The sequence below is a fragment of the Oncorhynchus gorbuscha genome, linkage group LG14 (genome assembly GCF_021184085.1).
Source record: "Oncorhynchus gorbuscha isolate QuinsamMale2020 ecotype Even-year linkage group LG14, OgorEven_v1.0, whole genome shotgun sequence".
Taxonomy (NCBI): domain Eukaryota; kingdom Metazoa; phylum Chordata; class Actinopteri; order Salmoniformes; family Salmonidae; genus Oncorhynchus; species Oncorhynchus gorbuscha.
In genome coordinates this window covers 19,961,886-19,986,077 of record NC_060186.1, presented here as the reverse complement: position 1 = coordinate 19,986,077, position 24,192 = coordinate 19,961,886, and the positions used below count along the sequence as shown (strand labels likewise).

The following is a 24,192-nucleotide window of genomic DNA, read 5'->3' as shown; positions in this document are numbered from 1 at the left end:
TGCCTAGGAACAGTGGGTTAACTGCCTGTTCAGGGGCAGAACAACAGATTATTACCATGTCAGCTCGGGGGTTTGAACTTGCAACCTTCCGGTTCCTAGTCCAACTCTCTAACCACTAGGCTACCCTGCCGCCACATGTGTGGAGTGGTTGAAAAACCAGTTTTAATGACTCCAACCCAATCCAAACTTCCGACTTTGTATATACATGTAACTGCCAAAATAAAGGAAACACCAACATAAAGTGTCTTAATAGGGTTGTTGGACACCACAAACCAGAACAGCTTCAGTGCATCTTGGCATAGATTCTACAAGTGTCTGGAACTCTACTGGAGGGATACGACACCATTCTTCCTCAAGAAATTCCATAGTTTGGTGTTTTGTTGATGGTGGTGGAAAATGCTGTCTCAGGCGCTGCTCCAGAATCTCCCATAAGTGTTCAGTTGGGTTGAGATCTGGTGACTGAGACACACACACACACACAGCATGTAAGCCCCCTATGGTCCTCTAAGACCCCTCTTTCAAAGTCACTGAGATCTCTTCTTCTAGCCATGGTAGTCAAAATAATGGGCAACTGGGCATGACCCTAAGCATGATGGGATGTTAATTGCTTAATTAACTCAGGCACCACGTGTGTGGAAGCATCTGCTTTCAATATACTCTGCATCCCTAATTTACTCAAGTGTTTCATTTATTTTGGCAGTTACATGTACAGTGCAATGTCTACAGAATGAATTGTCCCTTGAATCCCCACTTCACTCCACTCCCCTCCCTCCAGCCCACCTCCTGTCGCCCAGAGGGGGAGTTCAGCTATAGTTTTAATAGTCCCCTCCAGAGGTCCTCCACTGTCACTGTGTCATCGACCAACCAGGCAGAAAAAAGTCAATTAACTAACAGTGATATGTCCTTCATATCGATCGAACTGGGCCCCATGCTGTGAGTTTAGTGTGAGGTCACTAAGATATGACAGCCGTTGTCACCAACCCTTGTCCTGGGAGAGCTATAGGAAGTGCGGGATTCGTTCCAGCCCAGCACCCTGATTCAAGCATTCCATAATTATCAAGACCTTAGTTACAGTCGTTGAATCAGGTGGATTTTAGAGCTGGGCTGGAATGAAATCCTGCATTGTACATACTAGGGGGTAGAAGAGAAGCTGTGTATCTAACAGGAGTGTGTGTGTCCAGGGCTGTAGACCAGTGTTTCTCTCCACATGTGGAGTTACACTCTGCTGGTCTGTATTAGTCTGGCACAGATCAGATGGCTCCTGACAGACCCAAGATGGTGTGAAATGGAGAGTTTAACAGGGTGTCACTCTGTGCCAGAGCATGGCCCTGTGTGAGCTCCAAGAGCTCCTAATGATGACATCACCCCTGTTAATGAGTGGGCCAGCTGAGTCCATCGGAGGGAGAGGGGACGGTGAAAGGGCACTGTCTATCCATTATAAAGAGAAAGAAAGAGACCCGGATAGGGATGAGGGAAGAGGGGGAGAGATGAGAGACAGGGCAGTATGGTGAATCCGTCTATTGTCTTGGGAAAGGGCTTTCTGTGAGAATGGTTGCTGAATACTGCCGTGTGTATGTGTGAGTGTCCACTTAGGTAACGTAAAATAAAATATAGGTCACGTTCATTCGACCCCTTTGGCTGATGTGCGTTGTTTGTTCTGTTGATACCACAGCAGAAGGCTCTGACTCCTTGGCACGGGCTGTCCACAACACTGGCTAGCTCTACAGGGAGAGACAGTGTGAGAAACTCAAGAGGTACGCTCCATTAGTATTCGGTTAGAGTAGTTGTCTAAAGACACAAAGGAGAGAAAAAAAGGAGTGATAAAGAGAAATGGAAGAGAGCGGGAGAGAGGATATTATATATAGCGAGAGAGGGGGAAAAGACACCGTGAAGCAGGCAAAGTGCCAGAAACAATTTCAAAATGCTAATATTTCTCCCATTCTTCTCTGTCAGGCTGGCTGTGAGAGGTAGAAAGAGAGAGGTTTGGAGAATATAAAACAGTCTGTTGTTATAGTAATAAAAAAAAGCTTCTTTCCCTGCCATCCTCGCTGTAAGACCATGGTGTCCTATGAGACTATAAAGCCTGAGAGGGCCTCTGTCAGAGGAGCAGGAAGTCTGTCTCTTCCTCTGCCGCCCGTCTGGTGGCTCCCTCCGCAGGGCGTGGTCTCTCAGTCAGTCTGCGTGGTTCAGTCCCGTGTGGCGCGAACTCAGGACCTCTGCCTCGCAAGCGCACGTGACCATCCTCCCTTGTGCGTGTTAGCTGATCACGTCACCTCAAAAGCCAGCTAATGAGGACACTTAAGGCAGAGGAGTAAGTTTCACACCCCATGTGCTGCATAGGCTGCTGCATAGGCACTCGCTCTGGATCAGTGTCGGTTAAAGTGGGCAATGTATTACCCTTTCTGTCTTTATCAGCGTTACACCTGCGTTCGCATGAGGAGGGCCATGGGCTGGTGGACACTGGGTCCAGAGTGACAGCTTTCTGTCTTTTGCAGCGTTACACCTGCGTTCGCATGAGGAGGGTCATGGGCTGGTGGACACTGGGTCCAGAGTGACAGCTTTCTGTCTTTTGCAGCGTTACACCTGCGTTTGCATGAGGAGGGTCATGGGCTGGTGGACACTGGGTCCAGAGTGACCGCTTTCTGTCTACAAGCTGTCCAGAGACTTCTGTACCTGGATAGACACTGCTTGGGCTGTTTTGAGGAGGCCAGGGGACCTTGGGTACGACAGGAACAGGTCGATATAGGTCAGCCATTACTCCTTAATGCTGTGCTTTGGGTGTTCACAGAGATGTTTCACAGCCAGGAGCATGGATAATGGAGGAGCAACATACCCAGATCAGAGTGCTGACCTCTGCCAGTTTGTGAGAGCGTGGTTCACTTAAGTTGGTTCGCCTGCAAGAAGAGGCTGGATAGAAATCCGCCAGCGACACTGTTGTGGACTCCTCCATAAAGTCTGCCAGCGACACGGTGGAGGACTCCTCCATAAAGTCTGCCAGCGACACGGTGGAGGACTCCTCCATAAAGTCTGCCAGCGACACGGTGGAGGACTCCTCCATAAAGTCTGCCAGCGACACGGTTGTGGACTCCTCCATAAAGTCCGCCAGCGACACGGTGGAGGACTCCTCCATAAAGTCTGCCAGCAACACGGTGGAGGACTCCTCCATACAGTCTGCCAGCGACATGGTGGAGGACGCCTCCATAAAGTCCGCCAACGACACGGTGGAGGACTCCTCCATAAAGTCTGCCAGCGACACGGTGGAGGACGCCTCCATAAAGTCCGCCAGCGACACGGTTGTGGACTCCTTCATAAAGTCCACCAGCGACACGGTGGAGGACTCATAAAGTCCACCAGCGACACGGTGGAGGACTCCTCCATAAAGTCCACCAGCGACACGGTGGAGGACTCCTCCATAAAGTCCACCGGGCTGCTGCAGCAGGTGTTGGAGGGCGTCCATTCTGCACTGCCACGCTTGTTTAGAGAGATTCTGGGGATTCAGCAGAGACTGGACCGTCGGTGGGAACACCAGGAGGGTGAGGGAAATGATCCTATCGTTCAAGACTCCGGAGCTGGGTGGCCTTTTGCACAGCCAGCAAAAAGGCTCTGTCTGCGGTGGCTGTGACGGTGGCTCAGAAAGAGCCTGGGCTGAGGGCAACAGGGTGGCCGGGGAATTTGGGACCCGGCTATTCTCTGATAAGCCTCGGATAGAGAAGCGAACAGATGATCTACGGGGCTATCGCTCAGAACAGATACGTGTCGTACCTTGATCCATCAGGGGGGGTTGTTCTGTGGGGAGGAGGAGACAGTGCAGCATCTGTTTTTTTCTTGTTCCAGGCTGGTTGTTTTTTTTTCTCTCCTTGGTGGGTGATGTACAGGGCTACGGTTGGGGTTGACTCTGGACCTACATGTTGGAAGGCCTAGGTATAGCGTGGCCAACAGGTGGAGGGACTACCTAGTAAACTATCTGTTGGGGCAGATACAAATGACAATGTGGAAGACCAGGAAACATGAGATGCAGGGGGCGGGTGTACAGACCCCAGAGCTGTGCTGCTGGGGCAGGTGCAGGCTCGGCTCACACTGGAGCATGTACAGTATATGGGGGCTGGTGAACCATCTGGGGGACTTTGTAGGGGTGTGGGGCATCAGGGGAGTTCTATGTACAGTAGATGAGGAGGGGGCTAAGTTTTAATTCTCTAGGTACGTTAAAATGAAGTAAAGTTTTTGCTTTTAATGATGTAACTATTTGTCTTTAAAAAAAGTATAATTCCTCTCTAAGTTGAGTGGGTGATGGAGATGTCCCTAAGGTACTGTGTCAGGAGGATGTGTCTCTGAAAGTAGGACACAAAACAGCATAACAAATTTCTTAGTGACACTGTAGGACTATATGAGCGAGTGGCACAGATTTCTGGGGGCACCGATTTCTATGTAACACCTGGACTATGAATGAGTGTAAGTGGTTAGAGACCTCTGAATGACAGGAACATCTGTCTGTGATGAGAACCAGAGTGAAGAAGTGGACTTAAACAGACCCAGTTTCCTGTAGCAATGTTATAATGCCACACACACACACACACACACACACACACACACACACACACACACACCTCAGTCGCTACAGTCTGTTATTGTCTGTGGTATTGTTTACTTTCTGTCATATTGGAGATTCCAGGAAACGTCTCTGGTTGATCATCAATATATTGAGAGGCTAATATCACTTACAGATGTAATCTAATGTCATCCCCTGATGTAATCTAATGTCATCCCCTGTGCTGTCTCTCCTCTCTCTCTCTCTCTCTCTCTCCTCTCTCTCTCTCTCTCTCTCTCTCTCTCTTCTCTCTCTCTCTCTCTCTCTCTCTCTCTCTCTCTCTCTCTCTCTCTCTCTCTCTCTCTCTCTCTCTCTCTCTCTCTCTCTCTCTCTCTCTCTCTCTCTCTCTCTCTCTCTCTCTCTCTCTCTCTCTCCTCTCTCTCTCTTTCTCTCTTTCTCTCTCTCTCTCTCTCTCTCTCTCTCTCTCTCTCTCTCTTTCTCTTTCTCTCTCTCTCTTCTCTCTCTCTCTCTCTCTCTCTCTCTCTCTCTCTTTCTCTCCTCTCTCTCTCTCTCTCTCTCTCTCTCTCTCTCTCTCTCTCTCTCACTCTCTCACACACTCTTGCTCTCTCTCTCTGAGACGAGGACTAACATAAAATAGAGAGGCGGTGTGAGAGAAAGAGAGCGAGAAGAGAAGAAAGCACAGGGGATGACATCAGATTACGTCTCAGACAGTCTGCCTCTCTGTGGAAACCAATACCAACCTGCGGGTTTGAACGGCCATGTTTTCAACCGGGCCCACCTTGTAGGGGGGCGGATTTAAGAAGAAGCAGCTGCGGTTTGATCATTCCGTCGCTACTGTTACCACCATCTTTTGGATGAAGACCATAGACTGTGTTTGACTGCTTGACCAGGCATCCCTGAGTGTGTCTGTCTGTTGGAAAGAGCCCTTAAACCCCCCCATGTGCTCTTAATATCTCTCTAGACTAGAGCCCTAAACCCTCCATGTGCTCTTAATACCTCTCTAGACAAGAGCCCTAAACCCTCCATGTGTTCTTAATACCCCTCTAGACTATAGAGCTCTAAACCCTCCCTGTGCTCTTAATACCCCTCTAGACTAGAGCCCTAAACCTTCCATGTGCTCTTAATACCTCTTTAGACTAGAGCCCTAAACCCTTCATGTGCTCTTAATACCCCTCTAGACTCGAGCCCTAAACCCCTCCATGTGCTCTTAATAGCCCTCTAGACTAGAGCCCTAAACTCTCCATGTGCTCTTAATACCCCTCTAGGCGAGAGCCCTAAACCCTCCATGTGTTCTTAATACCCCTCTAGACTCGAGCCCTAAACCCTCCATGTGCTCTTAATACCCCTCTAGACTCGAGCCCTAAACCCTCCATGTGCTCTTAATAGCCCTCTAGACTAGAGCCCTAAAGCCTTTCTGTGCTTCTCCCTCACTAGAGCATCCTAGCAGTATGTCTGGTGACTCAGCCTCTTCCTGTAAATGATGTCATTTATTTATCTTTAGAAGGAGCAGAGAAAGTGTCCTCTCCTCTGAGGGATAATATACTGAGACACATCCTCTCATTTCATCTTCTCTCACCACTTCCTGATATCAAAAAGCAGGAATTGCTGTCAATGACTCAGTGTATAGCAAACTGAAACATGCAAACCAGGTGACCAGTTTGTAAGCGTTTGTACCGTTAGTGTCACTGTCCTTGGTGCTGAAACATTAAGTCCTACTGAAGCATTAGCCCACGGATGCAGTTCAACATGATCTCTATCCCATGGAATGTCTGTTCGAAACACTGCTCATATAGGCTACCACACAAGTGAGTCAATGTTTCATGTTGGTTAGAAGTGCACTACACAGGGAATACATAGGGTCTCATTTGAGACATAACCACACTAGGATCATGTCTTCCTTGCCAGACAGAGACATATCCTAGTGTGGCTAATGTCTTCCTTGCCAGACAGAGACATAACCACACTAGGATAATGTCTGTCCTAGCCAGGCAGAGGCATTACCACACTAGGATCATGTCTGTCCTAGCCAGACAGAGACATAACCACACTAGGATAATGTCTGTCCTAGCCAGGCAGAGACATAACCACACTAGGATCATGTCTGTCCAAGCCAGGCAGAGACATAACCACACTAGGATCATGTCTGTCCAAGCCAGGCAGAGACATAACCACACTAGGATCATGTCTGTCCGAGCCAGGCAGATACATAACCACACTAGGATCATGTCTGTCCAAGCCAGGCAGAAACATAACCACACTAGGATAATGTCTGTCCTAGCCAGGCAGAGACATTACCACACTAGGATCATGTCTGTCCAAGCCAGGCAGAGACATAACCACACTAGGATCATGTCTTCCTTGCCAGACAGAGACATATCCTAGTGTGGCTAATGTCTTCTTGCCAGACAGAGACATAACCACACTAGGATAATGTCTGTCCTAGCCAGGCAGAGGCATTACCACACTAGGATCATGTCTGTCCTAGCCAGACAGAGACATAACCACACTAGGATAATGTCTGTCCTAGCCAGGCAGAGACATAACCACACTAGGATCATGTCTGTCCAAGCCAGGCAGAGACATAACCACACTAGGATCATGTCTGTCCAAGCCAGGCAGAGACATAACCACACTAGGATCATGTCTGTCCGAGCCAGGCAGATACATAACCACACTAGGATCATGTCTGTCCAAGCCAGGCAGAAACATAACCACACTAGGATAATGTCTGTCCTAGCCAGGCAGAGACATTACCACACTAGGATCATGTCTTTCCAAGCCAGGCAGAGACATAACCACACTAGGATAATGTCTGTCCAAGCCAGGCAGAGACTTAACCACACGAGGATAATGTCTGTCCTAGCCAGGCAGAGACATAACCACACGAGGATAATGTCTGTCCTAGCCAGGCAGAGACATAACCACACGAGGATCATGTCTGTCCAAGCCAGGCAGAGACATTACCACACGAGGATAATGTCTGTCCTAGCCAGGCAGAGACATTACCACACGAGGATAATGTCTGTCCAAGCCAGGCAGAGACATAACCACACTAGGATAATGTCTGTCCTAGCCAGGCAGAGACATTACCACACAAGGATAATGTCTGTCCAAGCCAGGCAGAGAGTGCGACGAGAGGGGCTACATATTGGGATTTGCAGCAAATAAAAAGGTTTGGTGGCACTGTGGCCAGTTCTGCTCTGCTCTGTAACGCCTCATCTGTCTCTAGTCAAGCGGGGAGAATGTTCTACTCTACTGTCAGAGGAAATTGGATGACCAGCATTAGGGAATGAATCCCAAATGGCACCCTATTTCCTATATGGAGCCCATATGTCTCTGGTCAAAAGTAGTGCACTATATAGGGAATAGGGTGCCATACTCAGCTTCTCTTCTCCACTTAAAGTGAGTGGCTGCGATACGAGTTGATGCCATTGTAATGAATTTGTAGGGGGACATTGTTTCATTTAGGATGACATTTACTCAACCCATAGAGGTGTAAAAAACAATGATTTAATGTGGCTTTTACCTTGATGTATGCAGTCATCGTGTAAGTTATTCCTCATACATTTATATAGGTATGACCCACCTCTTTGACCATAGATTGGTAGACCAGTTACTTGCCATGGGTAATATACAGTTGAAGTCGGAAGTTTACATACACCTTAGCCATATACATTTAAATTCAGTTTTTCATTATTCCTGACATTTAATCCAAGTAAAAATTCCCTGTCTTAGGTCAGTTAGGATCACCACTTTATTTTAAGAATGTGAAATGTCAGAATAGTAGTATAGAGAATTTTTTATTTCAGTTTTTATTTCTTTCATCACATTCCTAGTGGGTCAGAAGTTTACATACATACACTCGATTCCAACAATAAGTTGGGTGAATTTTGGCCCATTCCTCCTGACAGAGCTGGTGTAACTGAGTCAGGTTTGTAGGCCTCCTTGCTCGCACATGCTTTTTCAGTTTTGCCCACAAATGTTCTTTAGGTTCTATAGGATTGAGGTCAGGGCTTTGTGATGGCCACTCCAATACCTTGACCTTAAGCCATTTCGCCACAACTTTGGAAGTATGCTTGGGGTCATTGCCCATTTGGAAGACCCATTTACGACAAACTTCCTGATTGATGTCTTGAGATGTTGCTTCAATATATCCACATAATTTCCTTTCCTCATGATGATGCCATCTATTTTATGAAGTGCACCAGTCCCTCCTGCAGCAAAGCACCCCCACAACATGATGCTGCCACCCCCGTGCTTCACGGTTGGGACGGTGTTCTTCGGCTTGCAAGCCTCCCCTTTTCCCTCCAAACATAATATAGATATACAGTGGGGTAAAAAAGTATTTAGTCAGCCACCAATTGTGCAAGTTCTCCCACCATAATTTGCAAATAAATAAATTAAAAATCCTACAATGTGATTTTATGGATTTTTTTTCTCATTTCGTCTGTCATAGTTGAAGTGTACCTATGATGAAAATGACAGGCCTCTCATCTTTTTAAGTGGGAGAACTTGCACAATTGGTACACCTCCAATTGACTCAAATGATGTCAATTAGCCTATCAGAAGCTTCTAAAGCCATGACATTATTTTCTGGACTTTTTCCCAGCTGTTTAAAAGTCACAGTCAACTTCGTGTATGTAAACTTCTGACCCACTGGAATTGTGATACAGTGAATTATAAGGGAAATAATCTGTCTGTAAACAATTGTTGGAAAAATAACTTTGTTAACAAGAAATTTGTGAAGTGGTTGAAAAATGAGTTTTAATGACTCCAACCTAAGTGTATGTAAACTTCCGGCTGTATTTCTCTTTACTGTGTACTATACATGCGTTTGGAAATCCAGCTGAAATTGTATGTGCTTTCTTGATTAAAGGACACCTTTCATTAAACGCTAGCATATAGTGACATCTGTGTGTGTGTGTGTGTGTGTGTGTGTGTGTGTGTGTGTGTGTGTGTGTGTGTGTGTGTGTGTGTGTGTGTGTGTGTGTGTGTGTGTGTGTGTGTGTGTGTGTGTGTGTGTGTGTGTGTGTGTGTGTGTGTGTTGGCAGATGAAGGGCAGTGTATCATCATCAAACCACACATGACCTTTAAACCTTCAAACGCTGGAGAAAAGGTCTCGTCCCTTTTCAGTTGCAAACAGCTTCAAAACAGAACATATAACGGTCATAAACTACACAACATCCAAACGTTCCTCAGTATCTCCAATAGTTCTGATGTTTAAGTATGCTGAATCTGTCAGTTGACACAAATACATCATCTGTGCAAAATCACTACTCTCTCTGTTACAGTGTGGACACGTGAGTCTGAATCGCACCGCTGAAGCTGAACTAATAGGAGAGTGATGAATAGCCTGTGGAAGTCCACTGTGGAGACCCTGCATGGCTGTTTCAGTAGACTGTACTTATTCGGTGGCCCTGTAGGGAACATTACGTTTGTCTTCCCTCTTGTCCGACTTTACGTTAAGTGCACTTAATCGTATGTATTTACATGATGATTACATTTAGGTTACGTTTAGGTTCAACACCACATCATTTAAAGTGCTTCCACACCGAAAAGTGAGCAACGTGCTGTTCTGTTTCTAGAAGGAGAGCAGGATTCTTTGCGTGTGTGTGTGTGTGTGTGTGTGTGTGTGTGTGTGTGTGTGTGTGTGTGTGTGTGTGTGTGTGTGTGTGTGTGTGTGTGTGTGTGTGTGTGTGTGTGTGTGTTAGGGCTGCACAGTGAATCCCCCCCAAAAAATGCAGTTAGATGTTTTTGCCCATATAATAAATGCCATTTAGCAGACGCTTTTATCCAAAGCGACTTACAGTCATGTGTGCATACATTCTACGTATGGGTGGTCCCGGGGATCGAACCCACTACCCTGGCGTTACAAGCGCCATGCTCTACCAACTGAGCTACAGAAGGACCACATTCTCCCCCTCCGTTTCTGAATTAATTTGTGGTCGTTTCTTTCTAACTGGTTAAATAAGTGAGCTAGATTTTGTTTGTGTACTGCCATATGTCAATAACATAGCAAAGTTGCTCTCTGGTATGGGCTAGTAAATATCCTAAAGCTAGCCAGCTAGACAGTGAGAGCCGAAAGATAAAACTGGGGAGAGTTAGAGGAGATAATTCCTCTGCTGCTGGCTTGATACTGTTCACAGAAATAAATGTATGTAATTCGATTTATTTTATATAAAGATTTAAATTGTGTCAAAATGTTATGAATATTGTAGAAAAATCCTCAGCCGTGTACCAGCTTACCATGTACAGTAGGCTACAGTAGACTCACCGTGTGAGTAATCAAAATAACTATCCTGCATTCGGGCAGTCTTCGTGGTTTGTATATGCGGGGAGCATAAATTGTACAATAGTTAGTATACAGCACTAACTACATAAATATCTGATAGGATCCATTATCTGCTACCTGTTAAGCCTCTGTCAGAGGTCATATCATCCAGCCCTACTGTGTGTGTGCCTCAACTGGTTTCAGTCCGGCCCTGTGGGGTTTTGTTATGCTCTCTGCAATGTACACCAGACTAAGTGGTGGAAGAGTTTCAGATGGTGGTTGCTCTTTACCTGTCAATATATGTTATCGGAGTCAAAAAATAGCATTTCCATAACCAGGACGTCCTATGATGTGATCCTATGCTACTGAAACGTCATAACTTCTCTCTCGCCCTTCCTCTGCCCCTGCCCAGGCGTTTGGCCAGACCTTCTCCACCCAGCGCAAGGTGGCTGCGGACGGGGAGACCAACGAAGAGACCCTCCTACAGGAGTCAGCCACTAAGGAGGCGTATTACATGAGTCGCCTGCTGGGGATCCAGTCAGAGCTCAAACAGAGCCGGGCCGTCACAGTCAACACACAGGCCGACAACGAACACCTCAGTACCCTGCTGCAGGAGCTCAGAGAGGTGAGGCACCAGGGGTTAGAGGTCAGGGGGGAGGGGTTTAGTGGAGACTCTGTTACAATGATGCTTGTACGAATTCGAACCCAGTCGCAGAGAAACACAGCAAGCAGAGGTAAGGGTAAATCCAGATATTTACTTAAAGTCTTGACGGAAACAAGGCAACAGCACAATAGTGCACTAAACAAAACATAAGACCTAAGCAAAGATCCAGGCCAACAGAGGAACCAAAGTAGCCAGGTGAACAGAGGTTGGAAATCAAACACAATCAGGGTAACCTGGAAACTAGAAACAAGGTAAGGGTGCCCTCCAGTGGTAACCTAAGGAAATACACTCAAAATAAAACAAACTGTGACAGACTCAGAACTGTGGGTACTTACTATATACATGTATGCACAGTTATTATTTGATCTTAAACACATTTTAGTGTGTGTGGCTATCAATGCCAATCGGTCAATCATTAAAATGTATTTCAGGTGTCCTAGGCTATAAAGTCCTTTTCATGTCAACATTTGTCACAAAATGCTTTACAGTAAATCCTTGTTGTGTTTGATAGTAAACCAGTCCCGTGTTGTTTTGTGAAAATAACCACATCTTGTGTATTTGACAGTAGCCAGGGTTGTGTGTGATAACTAAACCCCTGGTGTTTGTGTCTGTCCTGTAGAGTAATGATATGTTGGAGCTGCAACGGAGCCGGATGAGAGAGGAGATCAGGGAATATAAGTTCAGAGAGGCACGACTCCTACAGGACTACACTGAGCTGGAGGAGGAGAACATCACCCTGCAGAAACTAGTGTCCACTCTCAAACAGAATCAGGCGAGGGAACACACACACACGCATGCGGTTGCACACACACACACACACTGTATCCCTATCCCTACCACCACATGATGCCTCTCCCTCTCTGCTTACCTCTTCCTCCCCTCCCCCTTTCCACTCCCTCCTTCCCACCCCCTTCCCACCCCCTTCCTCCCTCCTACCCTCCCCCTTCCTCCCTCCTAACCTCCCCCTTCCTCCCTCCTTCCCACCCCCTTCCTCCCTCCTACCCTCCCCCTTCCTCCCTTCTTCCCTCCCTAAGGTGGAGTACGAGGGGTTAAAGCATGAGATCAAGGTTCTGGAGGAGGAGACTGAGCTGCTGAACAGTCAGTTAGAAGACGCCTTACGTCTCAAAGACATCTCCGAGGCCCAGCTGGAGGAGGCCCTGGACTCCCTGAAGAGCGAGCGGGAGCAGAAGAAGCACCTCCGCAAGGAGCTGGTCCACCACCTCAGCCTGTGTGACGTCCAATACACGGGCAGCGCCCACCTCACTTTCACCTCAGCGCCACCTAGTGGCACGGCTACGCCTGTCTCCGCCCTGTCGACCAGCTCAGAGGAGCCGGGCAGGTGTAACGGGCATCTACATGGAGGGTCAGGAACTGGGACGGGGACAGGGTCACTGCCCAGGGCCAATGGAGAGTGTCGGGGAGCGGGGAGGAAAGGAGAGGGGATGGTGTCGGATCTGTTCAGTGAGATGAACCTGACAGAGATACAGAAGCTCAAGCAGCAGCTGCTACAGGTGGGTGGAGAAGTACGGTTCACTCGGTTAGAATGAGCAGAGTGGAGTTTCGGGAGCCTCTGGAGTTTGGTGCTCAGATTTCTCCGTGTTATAAGCATGTAACAATGACAGGAGGATATCCGAACACTTTGGCAAACATAAACATACTCATTCAAACTCATTAATGTACACATAAACAATATTACAAAGTGAACACATGTACACACCGAAACTGTACAAATGAAAACGTCTATATCCCCACAGCAGCCCCATATTGTAGATGTGTGAATAAGTGTTGAATTATTCAGTGAGAGAGACTGCTGACATAACCTCACTGCATTACAGCTCTCTATTCCTGCTCTCCCTCTCTCTCTCTCTATCGCTCCCTAACTCTTCTCAGTCTCTCTGTCTCTCTCTGTCTCTCTCGGTCTGTCCCTCCCTTTCTCTGCCTCTTTTAAGACTATAAATAATACAGTTTATCCCAGCAGTCAAATAAAGCACCAGTTAGAAGCACCAGTAAGAAGTTTTGGGAACAGCTGTTACTGAACCTCTGGCTGTTACATGGACTCTAATCTAAATGTCCGCCATTTTGTTTTATAGTGGGTGTCTTCTCTTCTGTAGATTCCTCCAGCCCAGTGGGCCAGTGAGATGAAGATGCAGTAGGATGTGTGTGGGGTTGATATGTGTCCAACCATTCACTGCAGTTCCGCAAGGTGAAACTGCATCTCCCCCACACATTCCCTCAGCCTCACTTCGATTGGCTGGACTGGAGGAAAGGCTTATTTATATCCTCACTGACACACTAGACTATTGATTCACCCCCAGTAGTGTGCAAGGTTTACTGTTCCCTCTGAAAGTGTGCAGGGTTTAGGCCCTGCTGAAATAAAACTGCATAAACCAGCACACATTTCAAGCTGGTCCATGCTGGTATTTGCTGGTCTATGCTGATTAGTGCTGGTCGGATGCTGGTCAAGCTGGTCAGACAAGAATGGTCTAGCTGGTCACGCTAGTCTGTCCAACATGGTCTAAGCTGGGTATGCCGGTTTACTAGGATAGTAAACTAGCTGGTTTTGCTGGTGACCAGCCTTCGCTGTGTTTTGGACACATACCAGCTTATGCTGGTGATGTTGGTATGCAAGTGACCAAGCTGGTCCATGCAGGTCTAGCTGGTCAAGCTGGCCTGACCATGCCCATCATTATTACACTTCCCAGCATGCTCTATTGCAGTAGATTTTTTTGTATTGTTTGTTTCAATATCTCTTTTGTTTGTTGGGTTTTTGCATGCACATTGATTGATTGATTGATTGATTAATATTATGCAACACAAAGATAAATAACATACATTTTTATAAACTAATACCATCTGTTAGTTGGACTTATTGCACCCATTACTGAAATGGCTGTTCCAGTTCTGAATACATGTTGTGGGTGAAGAAAAGTTACAATTATTGGGTGTCCCCACACTGGCTGGATTCCAATAGGAATTAAGCATCACTTTGAAAGCCAGCATGTTGTGACTTGATGCTGGTTTTGCTGGTGACCAGCAAAACCAAAACACAGTGACGGCTGGTCACCAGCAAAAACACAACAAAGGCACCAAGAAATCAGAGTGCTGGTCACCAGCACCTATGCTTGTCTGTACTGTTTTTTTCAGCAGCGGGGTTGCCTGAGGGATGAGATGGACGGTGCTGAGTGTGCAGGGAAATTATGCAGCTTATTTAAGCTTTTTTTTAAAGTTTTTTTTTTTTTTTAACCTTTATTTAACCAGGAAAGTCAGTTAAGAACATATTCTTATTTTCAATGACGGCCTGGGAACAGTGGGTTAACTGCCTGTTCAGGCAGGGGCAGAACGACAGATTTGTACCTTGTCAGCTCGGGGGTTTGAACTCGCAACCTTCCGGTTACTAGTCCAACGCTCTAACCACTAGGCTACGCTGCCGCCCCATGATTATGGGGCTGGGGATGATAAAGAAAGCTACTAGTTTAACAATAGGCTGAAAATCACTGTGTGTGTGCGTGCGTGTCCATAGGTGGAGCGAGAGAAAACAGCGCTGTTGATCAGCCTGCAAGAGTGTCAGACGCAGCTGCAGCATACACAGGGTGCCCTGAACGAGCAGCACGAAAGGGCCCAACGCCTCAGCGAGAGAGTCACCGCCCTCAGGCGCCTGCACCAGGAGGCCCAGCTCGCCCAGGAGACACACCTCAACCGAGAGGCCCTGATGGAGCAAGGAGAAGAGGAAGAGGAGGAGAAAGAGAAGGGATTAATACACAGCAGGGGCCAGGCATTCTGCCACCAGACCCCGGGTCTGGAGATCCTCCAGTGTAAATACAGGGTGGCTGTAACCGAGGTGGTCGAGCTAAAGGCTGAGCTGAAGTCACTGAGAGAGAGGTACAACCAGTGTGTGGAGGGCGGGGTGGAGGAGAGGACGCTCGGAGAGGCCCAGCACAGATCACTGGAGCAGCAGGTGGGGAGGCTGGAGAGGAGCTGCCGGGAAGGTAGGGACAAGGTGGGGGGCCTGGAGACGGAGCTGAGAACAGCAAAGAACATGGCCAGCGAGAGCCAGGGGGCGCTCAATGCAGCACAGGACGAACTGGTCACCTTCAGCGAGGAGCTGGCTCAACTTTACCACCACGTCTGCCTCTGTAACAACGAGACGCCCAACCGGGTGATGCTAGACTACTACAGACACGGCAGAGGACTAAGGGGTATCAGTGCCTCGCTCAAGGGTGACGACACCCGCGTTCTACTCACGCCCCGCCTCGCCCGGCGGCTCGCAGCCGTTGCCGCAGCAACCTCATCGTCCACGGCGGAGTCTCGTAGCCCCTCGGAATCTCCATCCAAAGAGCGGTTGTCAGGAGAGGGAGGCCGGGACGGGGGGAGGGACAGGGACAGTCCTGTACCCCGCACCCCTCCTACGGGCTCCCCCAGCATCAGTGCCTCTTCCTCATCTTCATCATCATCATCGCCTGCGGTAGAGCCAGCTGGAGACCTGCGTAGGGAACCCATGAACATCTATAACCTCAACGCCATCATCAGAGAACAGGTGAATCATTTGAATAAACATGTCAAACTAAGCATTTGCCATACTTAAACACCAATATAATTTCACACGCATATATCATTACATCTTTGTTTTCATTAGCAGTTGAAACCGGAATCAGTTTATCACAGTTTGTGTGCCGGGTGTCACCTTTAGCCTTTCAAATGGTCCTCATGAAGCTAACAGACACAGATTTGAGTGTATATGACAACATCAGCTAATGTTTGCTAACAACCTCCCTTGATGAACATGCTGCAGGTGAGGCACCTCCAGAGGGCAGTGGACCGGTCACTCCAGCTGTCCAGACAGAGGGCTGCAGCCAGGGAACTGGCCCCACTGTTTGACAAGGACAAAGAGGCCTGTATGGAGGAGATACTGAAGCTCAAGTCCCTGCTCAGCACCAAGAGAGAACAGATAGCTACCCTCAGACTGGTGCTCAAAGCGAACAAACAGGTCAGACATGGACAGCGTGTCCACAATATGGATACCTATGGATGGTCATACGCTGTCTAATACTGCCTTGCAAGAATCTACTTTGAGGCTCGTCACGAGAAATCTCCGAAAGCTGTAGATGGTTCTCACACCAAGCTAGCAGGCTCCAGTAGCCATGGCGATATATAGAGTATATAGAGGCTGCCGTCACAGTCACACTAATGTCCTCACTTAGAAAACAATTTAAAATCCAAACTCCCTTGGGGGTAAAAATGCATTCAGACTTCAATGGGACTTTCTGTTTAAATAAAGGTGAAAGAAATGTCCCTGTTCCCTTGTTCTTGCAGACTGCAGAGAATGCCCTGGCCAACCTGAAGAGTAAGTATGAGAATGAGAAGCACATGGTGACAGACACCATGATGAAGCTGAGGAACGAACTGAAGGCCCTGAAGGAGGATGCTGCCACCTTCTCATCGCTCAGAGCCATGTTCGCTACCAGGTGACTATTTCCCTCCTCGCTCTATCCCTTCATCTCTCTTTCTTCTATTGACTTCTTGTTGTTCGCTACCAGGTGACTATATCCCTCCTCGCTCTATCCCTTCATCTCTCTTTCTTCTATTGACTTCTTGTTGTTCACTACCAGGAGAGAGACAAAGGACTAGTTCTCCATCCTACCCTTACTATATCTCCTCCGCTCTCTCCATTCTTCTCTCTCTCTCTTCTCTACTTCTTCTTATCATGTGATTTTTTTTCTGAACCCATCTCCACCTACGCTGTGTAACCAAAACTTTTGTTTTTTGCAAGCACCCAACCCCTCTCCTTGAAACTTCTCAGGTGTGACGAGTATGTGACTCAGCTGGATGAGATGCAGAGGCAGCTGGCTGCGGCGGAGGACGAGAAGAAGACGCTCAACTCCCTCCTGCGGATGGCCATCCAGCAGAAACTTGCCCTGACCCAGCGTCTGGAGGACCTATCCTTCGACCAGGAGCAGTCGCACTGCACCCACAGCGGCAAGGTGGCCCGCATGAAGAGAAGCACCCCCAAAGTAAGTCCTGGTCCTCCCTCCAGCCCCACCACCGGCACTGGCGCCCCCTTAAGCCTGACCTCTGCTACTACAGATGCCACAGCTCTAGCTCTGAGCTCCCCTACGACACATCATAGACACCCCCTCAGCCCCTCCCCCACGGCCCCCTCAGGCCCCACAATACCAGGCAGTCCCCCCTCCCTGGAGGCACCCTCCTCCTCCTGGACCCCCCCATCCACCCCCCACAGGCTGGCTCACTCCCAGTGGGCACTGGGTGTCCGGACGTTAGAGGTCGACTCCCACAGTTTCAGTCTCGACTCCCATAGTTTTAGTTTAGAACGTAGCAGTACTGGGCTCTCCAGGCATTACTCCTCAGACACACGGCCGTCTCCTGGCAGGGGTGCTCAGCCTGGCTCGGCCCCCTCCTCCCCCTACCGTTCTCCCATACTGGGGTCTCGCCGGTTGACATGGAGCTCCCCTCGAACTCGCCCCCTTACCAACCTGACGCGTACCTCAGCCCTTTATACCCCCTCTTCTTACACCCCTACTAGTTCCTATACCCCTTCTAGTTCCTACACCCCTTCCTCCCCTTATACCCCCTCCAGTTCCTATACCCCTTCATCTGCTCATTACTCTCCTTCATCATATATCCCATCCTCTTCATACACCCCCCACACTTCATATAGCCACACCAGCAGCTACAGTCCACTCTACCCTAGGTACTACGGTTCCCATCGGCCCCCTCACTGACACTAAACTACAGTTCCCATAAACCTCCTCACTGACAACACTACAAATCCAATGAGTCTCCTCTCTAAACAGAACTACAGATTCCATTGGCCCCTTCCCAGACACTCAACTACAATTCCCATCAACCTCCTCACTGACAATACTACAAATCCCATCCGCCTCTTTAATGACACTAAACTACATTTCCCATCAGCCCCTGGGGGAGTGGGTGGGGCTCACAGAGAGGAGGACAGACTGGTTTTCTGTTTCTTGTGCCTAAGCCTCTGGTGTCGATGCAGCATCTGGATGAGGCTCTGTATCGGCGTGAATGTTCAGACTGACTTTCCTCAGGGATTTAACACAACATGGAGCACAAGTGGCCCTGCCTTCCTCTTATTCACAGACTGTTGATCGGTCTAAACTACAGGAGAGACAGAACACTTTTCAGACTATACATCAGTAGTTTTGGTCTTGCCCTTTAAATCAAATCACCATCCACACAAGCAAGTGAATATGAGTGCAGGACCTTACCGCTGTTTGGAAAGACAGATGAGAAGGACATTTAAAGGAATTTGTTCAAATGTTGGACTGAGGTCTCCACAGATCGACCACTTGACAGTGTTATTCTCTCTCTGTTTTTAATGAAAATCACACAGATACTGTAACCAAATGTCATTCAAAACAAGTACTGGATAAGACAGGTCAATGAGTATGGATTGTTTGCTATTTTTAATTGTTCAGTTATTACTCACAGCTCTGTAACCACTGTCCTCACAATGTTATTGCAATCATCCTCACATCTGCTCTGTAAACCTGGCACATATTTAGAGTCTAGCACCACCCAATGGCAGTTTGTAATATCACTATATATATTCAGGACTTAGACTGAAGACTTCCGTCAAGGTTCAATATCATATTAAACCTGTAACATAAATGACCTGGAATCAGCACACCATGATGAGCGAGATGGGTGATTCTGGGTTTCATATCAGTAGGCGAGACAGACAGTGAGCTGTGGCTACGTAGCACCCCTAGTGCCTCGGAGGGTAACTCCAGAGGAACACATAGATGGATGAATGTAATTAATAGATAGAGAACTCAGGAAGCTGACACACACACACTTTTCAACTGGGGTACGACAAGGACGTATTGTTAACCAAAATTATCCTTACACTGTTATAGAAATATAGACACATTTGAATGACATTTAGGCCATGGGTTAGTTAGTGTAGCGCTACTGTATGATGCATAGATGGGATTCCACAGTTTCTGCACACATGATAGTGTGTCACCTGTGTATGTGTGTGCCTTAACAACTACAGCACCTGATCAGTGCAACGACAATGACTGATCAGACATCATTTCTATCAGCTCACCGCTTTTCTTTAACAACCCTTCTTTTCATGCCAACAACAACAGTTTTCACATGTTTTTTTTGGCCCTATCCAATAGGTTAGAATGGACAATAACAAAGCCTTGCCAAATTATCAGCATAAGTGTCTCTAAACAGTGCTCTTGATGAGGGATACACTGCTACTGGGTGTTGGCCAGTGAGTAGGCTTTGCCAAATTTGGCCCAATCCATGCACAGTTTGGGATTTGACGGGAAGAACTAAGGGGACGAGGCTGACGCGCAAACCGATATTTCATTTTTGAATTGGTTAAAACTAGGTTAAGGTTATGAGTTTGGTTAAGGTTAAGGTAAGGGTCAGTTATAGATTTTGGCTAGTTGTGCTGTCAATGGGATGCTGGTCAGAAAAGTCTCCTTCGTCTCTCCCTGTTTTGACTCCCCTCTCTAGTATTGGCCCAGTCCGGTCTCCCCCTCCCCCACCAGTCCCAAGTTTGGAGCCCAGAGTACCACAACAACTCTGTGTCTATACTCTAAATATCCCAGTCTCCATTGGTTCAAGTGATCTAAATGTTGTTATAACAGGCAATAAGGAGCAACAAAAAAAACGCATTTGACAGGACTCCTCTTAGCTACTTTGTTGACAACGTTTGGTGAACATTTACATTTTTTCCAGAACAGAAATACTGACTGTTCTTGCACTCATTTGTTGGGCTGATTTAGCTGGTTGAATGTTCTTTTTCTTCCAATAGTCATCTAATGGTGACTGTACAGAAACACAATGAACCCTGTAGATTTGGCGTGGGAACCACCTCAGTGACCTTCACGTTTCTATACATGGAGTTAGTATTACTCTCATTACCCTTCATCACGTTAGCAATTACTTGACATGAGTCTGTCCTTCACTCCAGTTTCTACATCTGCGCCATCTACCTGCCTTGGCACAACACTGTACACCTGCTTCTTTGAGCAGAACACCTTTGTAGTTGTAGTATAGTGTAGGTTATAATATGGAACATCTCCATCATAGGGTAAATGAGCTGGATATAGATATTTTCTGCAACAAGGGAATGAAAAGTGAAGGATTGTCAAAGATCAAATAGATGCTAGGGGTCGCTGTCTTAGCTTCTCAAGAAAGGAAACCACTGTGACCTCCTCTCTGTGAAACCCTCCTCGTTCCGCCCGACTCGCACTCTCCAATACACACACACACACACACCAAACTCATTCCAATTTTCGGTCCCACTACATCAAAGTTCCATCCGTACATGCAAGAGGCTCTTAATCCTGTCAAATGCGTTGTTCCCCTTTCAGGTGTATTTGTTTCCCACCAGATCTATTGGCCTGTGATTTCTCCCTCTATGTGAATACAGTGAATGCCATTTTCCTCCTCTGCTGTTTCAGGGGTCTTTCATAATGTGAAACATTGCCAATCTCTGTGCTAACGCCATATCCATTTCCAGGCAGACTGTTAATAGTTACCACTGATTGTCAGCCAGTTAGCTTTTGAGCACTTTCTATGCATGTGTATATAACACAGAGTATTGGAAAGCTGTGTCCTGTGTACAGTGCTATGTTCATACTCTTCGTATATACTGTAAATATCATGTATAAATCACCTGTATTTTGTGTGTCGTCGTCTTTTCTGTTTTGAGTGGCCTTGAACAATCTCTCTCATGTGTTCTCCTCTCATGGGTTAGGGAGGAATGCTTTACGCAGCCTGCTCAGTTATTGCACAAGCACACGGGTTCATCATGGCATACTGTAAGCGTACATTCCGTGGAACAGTACAATATATCAAATACATGCGTTTTTAGGCATTTGAGAATATTTAAGAGTAGGAACATTCTTGCAGAAATGTTGAATGTGCTTCTTGAAAATGTTGATATTGGGGTGATTTTCTTTGGTAAGTAGTCTGTATTTTTCCCTACCTGGATATGATCATCTGTGATGTCCCCTACTCCCCATTCCTGTCACCTCTCTCCAGTACTGTCTCTCCATCTAATCTGTCAGTCTCTCATAGATCGTCAGAAGTCTGCTGCCACAGTGCCGCCAGTCTCCTCACAGCTAAGGTGGGAGAAGGCCTCCCAAGCCAGCAGGTAAACAAATTAGACCAGTACAGGCTAAAACTAGCCTGAATCCCAGTCTGTTTGTGCTATCATGCTAACTCATCACTCATTATCATGCCACAAAGAAACAATGAGTTGGCAAGAGCACAAACAGATCTAGGACCAGGCTAAAACTTTACATGGGACTGAAACGTTGCATGTATTTACAGTGTAAGTAATATACAGTTTAAGTACATTTTTCCATGTAATTTTGCCTGTACAGTATAGCCAGGGTACAGCATCAGGATTCCAACCTGTGTGTTTTGTGTGTGTGAGTTGTGTATGCCTTGACCTAACATGACCTACCATTGTAAATCACCACTGATACCTCCTTTTGTCTGTGAGTAATCGAGGTGATGTCTGAGATCTTTGTCAGGTACCGTGTATCTCCTGTTATCTCCTCTCCTCTTCCTCATGTCTTCTGGTTGTCTCTGGTCATGCTCCTCCCAGACGTAGCATTGTGTCAGTTATCCAGGAGCACCGAGCTCACTGCCCGCTGAGCAGCTACCGCAGCGGCCCCCCACGAGTGCCTCTCCTTTGGCTCGTCCAGCCGCCTTGTCCCCCTGGTCCTCTATAAACCTGGAACTACTACACCCTGACCTCCAACCCCATCACAGCACTCTGCAGGGCAGAGCCAGAGCAGTGCCTCTCGCTGTGGAAGAGAAGGACGACGCTCACAAAGACTTATAAGAGACTGTCTGACTGAGGATTTGTGGGAGAAAAGAGTGACATGCCGCCATCTTTGCTACCAAGCTAGCTATTAGTCATTGTTCATCATGTCTTTGTCAATGGTGTTTTGGGGGGTGTTGAAACATACTTTTATGTTACGACCAGTGATGATTATTTTGTTTGGGTTCAAGAGGTGGACAACTTGGGTTTTGCTGAATGTATAGCTCGCTGTACAATCATTAACGGTACAGTTTGTCGCGAATGCCAAGGTGGCAGTGGACAAAGCCATAACTGTGTATTTGAAATGCATGTAAAAAAAAGAAAAAAAAAGAAAGAAGTATTAGCTTTCACAGACACAGATTGTTTAAGTCATTTTCTTCTCTTTTCATCGATTGTCCCCACCTCTCACCAAGATCGTAGTGTTTTATATTCTATGGAATTGCTTTCAAACGCACTTTGCCCACGCACCCTACGGTATATGAATGTGTTTCTATTGCACTTTTAATGTGTTTTACAGGATAAGAGATTTATACAAACATTGTAAAAGCTGACAGTGTTTGTACCATCATCGTCCTTCCTTGCTTCTACGGTATCTATGTTGAAGCATCATCTTCGTCCCAAATGACACCACATTCGCCAAAGTAGTGCACTACATAGGGCATAGGGTGCCATTCGGGACGTCCTTTTCGTCCTTCCTCTCTCTCTTTCTCTGAAGGCCTCAATCAACCTCCTGAATGGCAAGCACAAACTGACCAATGCATTCCAATACTAGTTGTGATCGACTGTTTACCCCCACTGGGTTAAATAATGATGTTGAAAGTAGATCTCTATCCAAGATTGCCTTTTGTTTTCTACATCCTGTGTATGGAAGTAACCATGCTGGACCGGCGTGTAGACCGCTTTCACTATAGAATAGTAGTACTAGTAGCACTGTAGTTGTAGTAATAGTAGAGGTAGTTGGCAGTTTATGCTGTACAGTATTCAACCATGATGCTATGTATCCTAACCTAGAAATACCAATTTGGAGCTTTTCTCAAACCACCACCCAGCAACTTTTAACCATCTATATCAAACGTCCACTCAGTCACAGCTCATAAGCGTGGCAAAATGGGATGAATTCACACACCTCAGCCTAGCTTTAGACAGAAGATTCTGTTTCTAAAGGATCTCTGACCAGAACTGGGGTTGCTAAGTGCAGTTGGGTTTCAAAAACGTTGGGTTTTGACATGCTTTTGTGTTATTCTGGTGAATGCTGTCTGCTCCATTCCTTACTAGGCTTCTCAGACATGACGTGAAGCAGATGAAGGAGAAGGAAGGGGTTTTGTGTAAACCAGCCGGAGACTGTATTAACCCACAGAGCTAAAAACCCAACGCATTCGTTTGGGAGAGCAAACTTGCTTTGGAGCCCAATGGCTTTAAACCTATCAGATGGTTCAAATACCATTGGAGGTATACATAGGCCAACTGGACATACAGTAAGCTATGAAGAAAATGATTCATGTTACTAGCTACCTTTTTCTGGACCTGGAGTGTATAAGTACTCAGGGCACAAAGATGAAATTCTGAATGTGTGTCCCATAATAAAGATGAACGGACTGGCTTGCACAATTTCAACACTACTCGACAACTCAATAAAAACCATTCAGACAGCAATATATAAATGTATGGTATCTTTCAAATCATTTTTATTGCATATTTAACCATGTAAAGCCTACATTTCAAAACACAATAAATCCCCCCCTAATCTTATAGGGGACTGATAAACACTTTCGCATATTTATTTTGAAACATTACCATCAACACCTTTAGGAAAATGGCATTCGAATTTCGGCCACCAAAGGCTCACAGGGGGCGGAGGGTTTATTGGTGCC

The 24,192-nt window shown here is 46.8% G+C and overlaps 1 protein-coding gene across 1 annotated transcript in view; it reads left to right on the top strand.

The window, feature by feature from the left end:
* The window catches only part of LOC123994614 (protein bicaudal D homolog 1-like), a 34,931-nt gene extending 10,844 nt beyond the window's left edge, over positions 1-24,087 (top strand). Inside the window, exons 2-10 of the mRNA XM_046297422.1 lie at positions 11,230-11,442; positions 12,101-12,253; positions 12,516-12,992; positions 15,002-16,015; positions 16,271-16,465; positions 16,792-16,943; positions 17,279-17,489; positions 21,568-21,643; positions 22,103-24,087. Of these exons, the coding sequence (XP_046153378.1) occupies positions 11,230-11,442; positions 12,101-12,253; positions 12,516-12,992; positions 15,002-16,015; positions 16,271-16,465; positions 16,792-16,943; positions 17,279-17,489; positions 21,568-21,615 (2,463 nt within the window). The 3' untranslated portion in view covers positions 21,616-21,643; positions 22,103-24,087. The remainder of the gene's footprint in view (positions 1-11,229; positions 11,443-12,100; positions 12,254-12,515; positions 12,993-15,001; positions 16,016-16,270; positions 16,466-16,791; positions 16,944-17,278; positions 17,490-21,567; positions 21,644-22,102) is intronic.
* Positions 24,088-24,192: the final 105 nt, after the last annotated feature.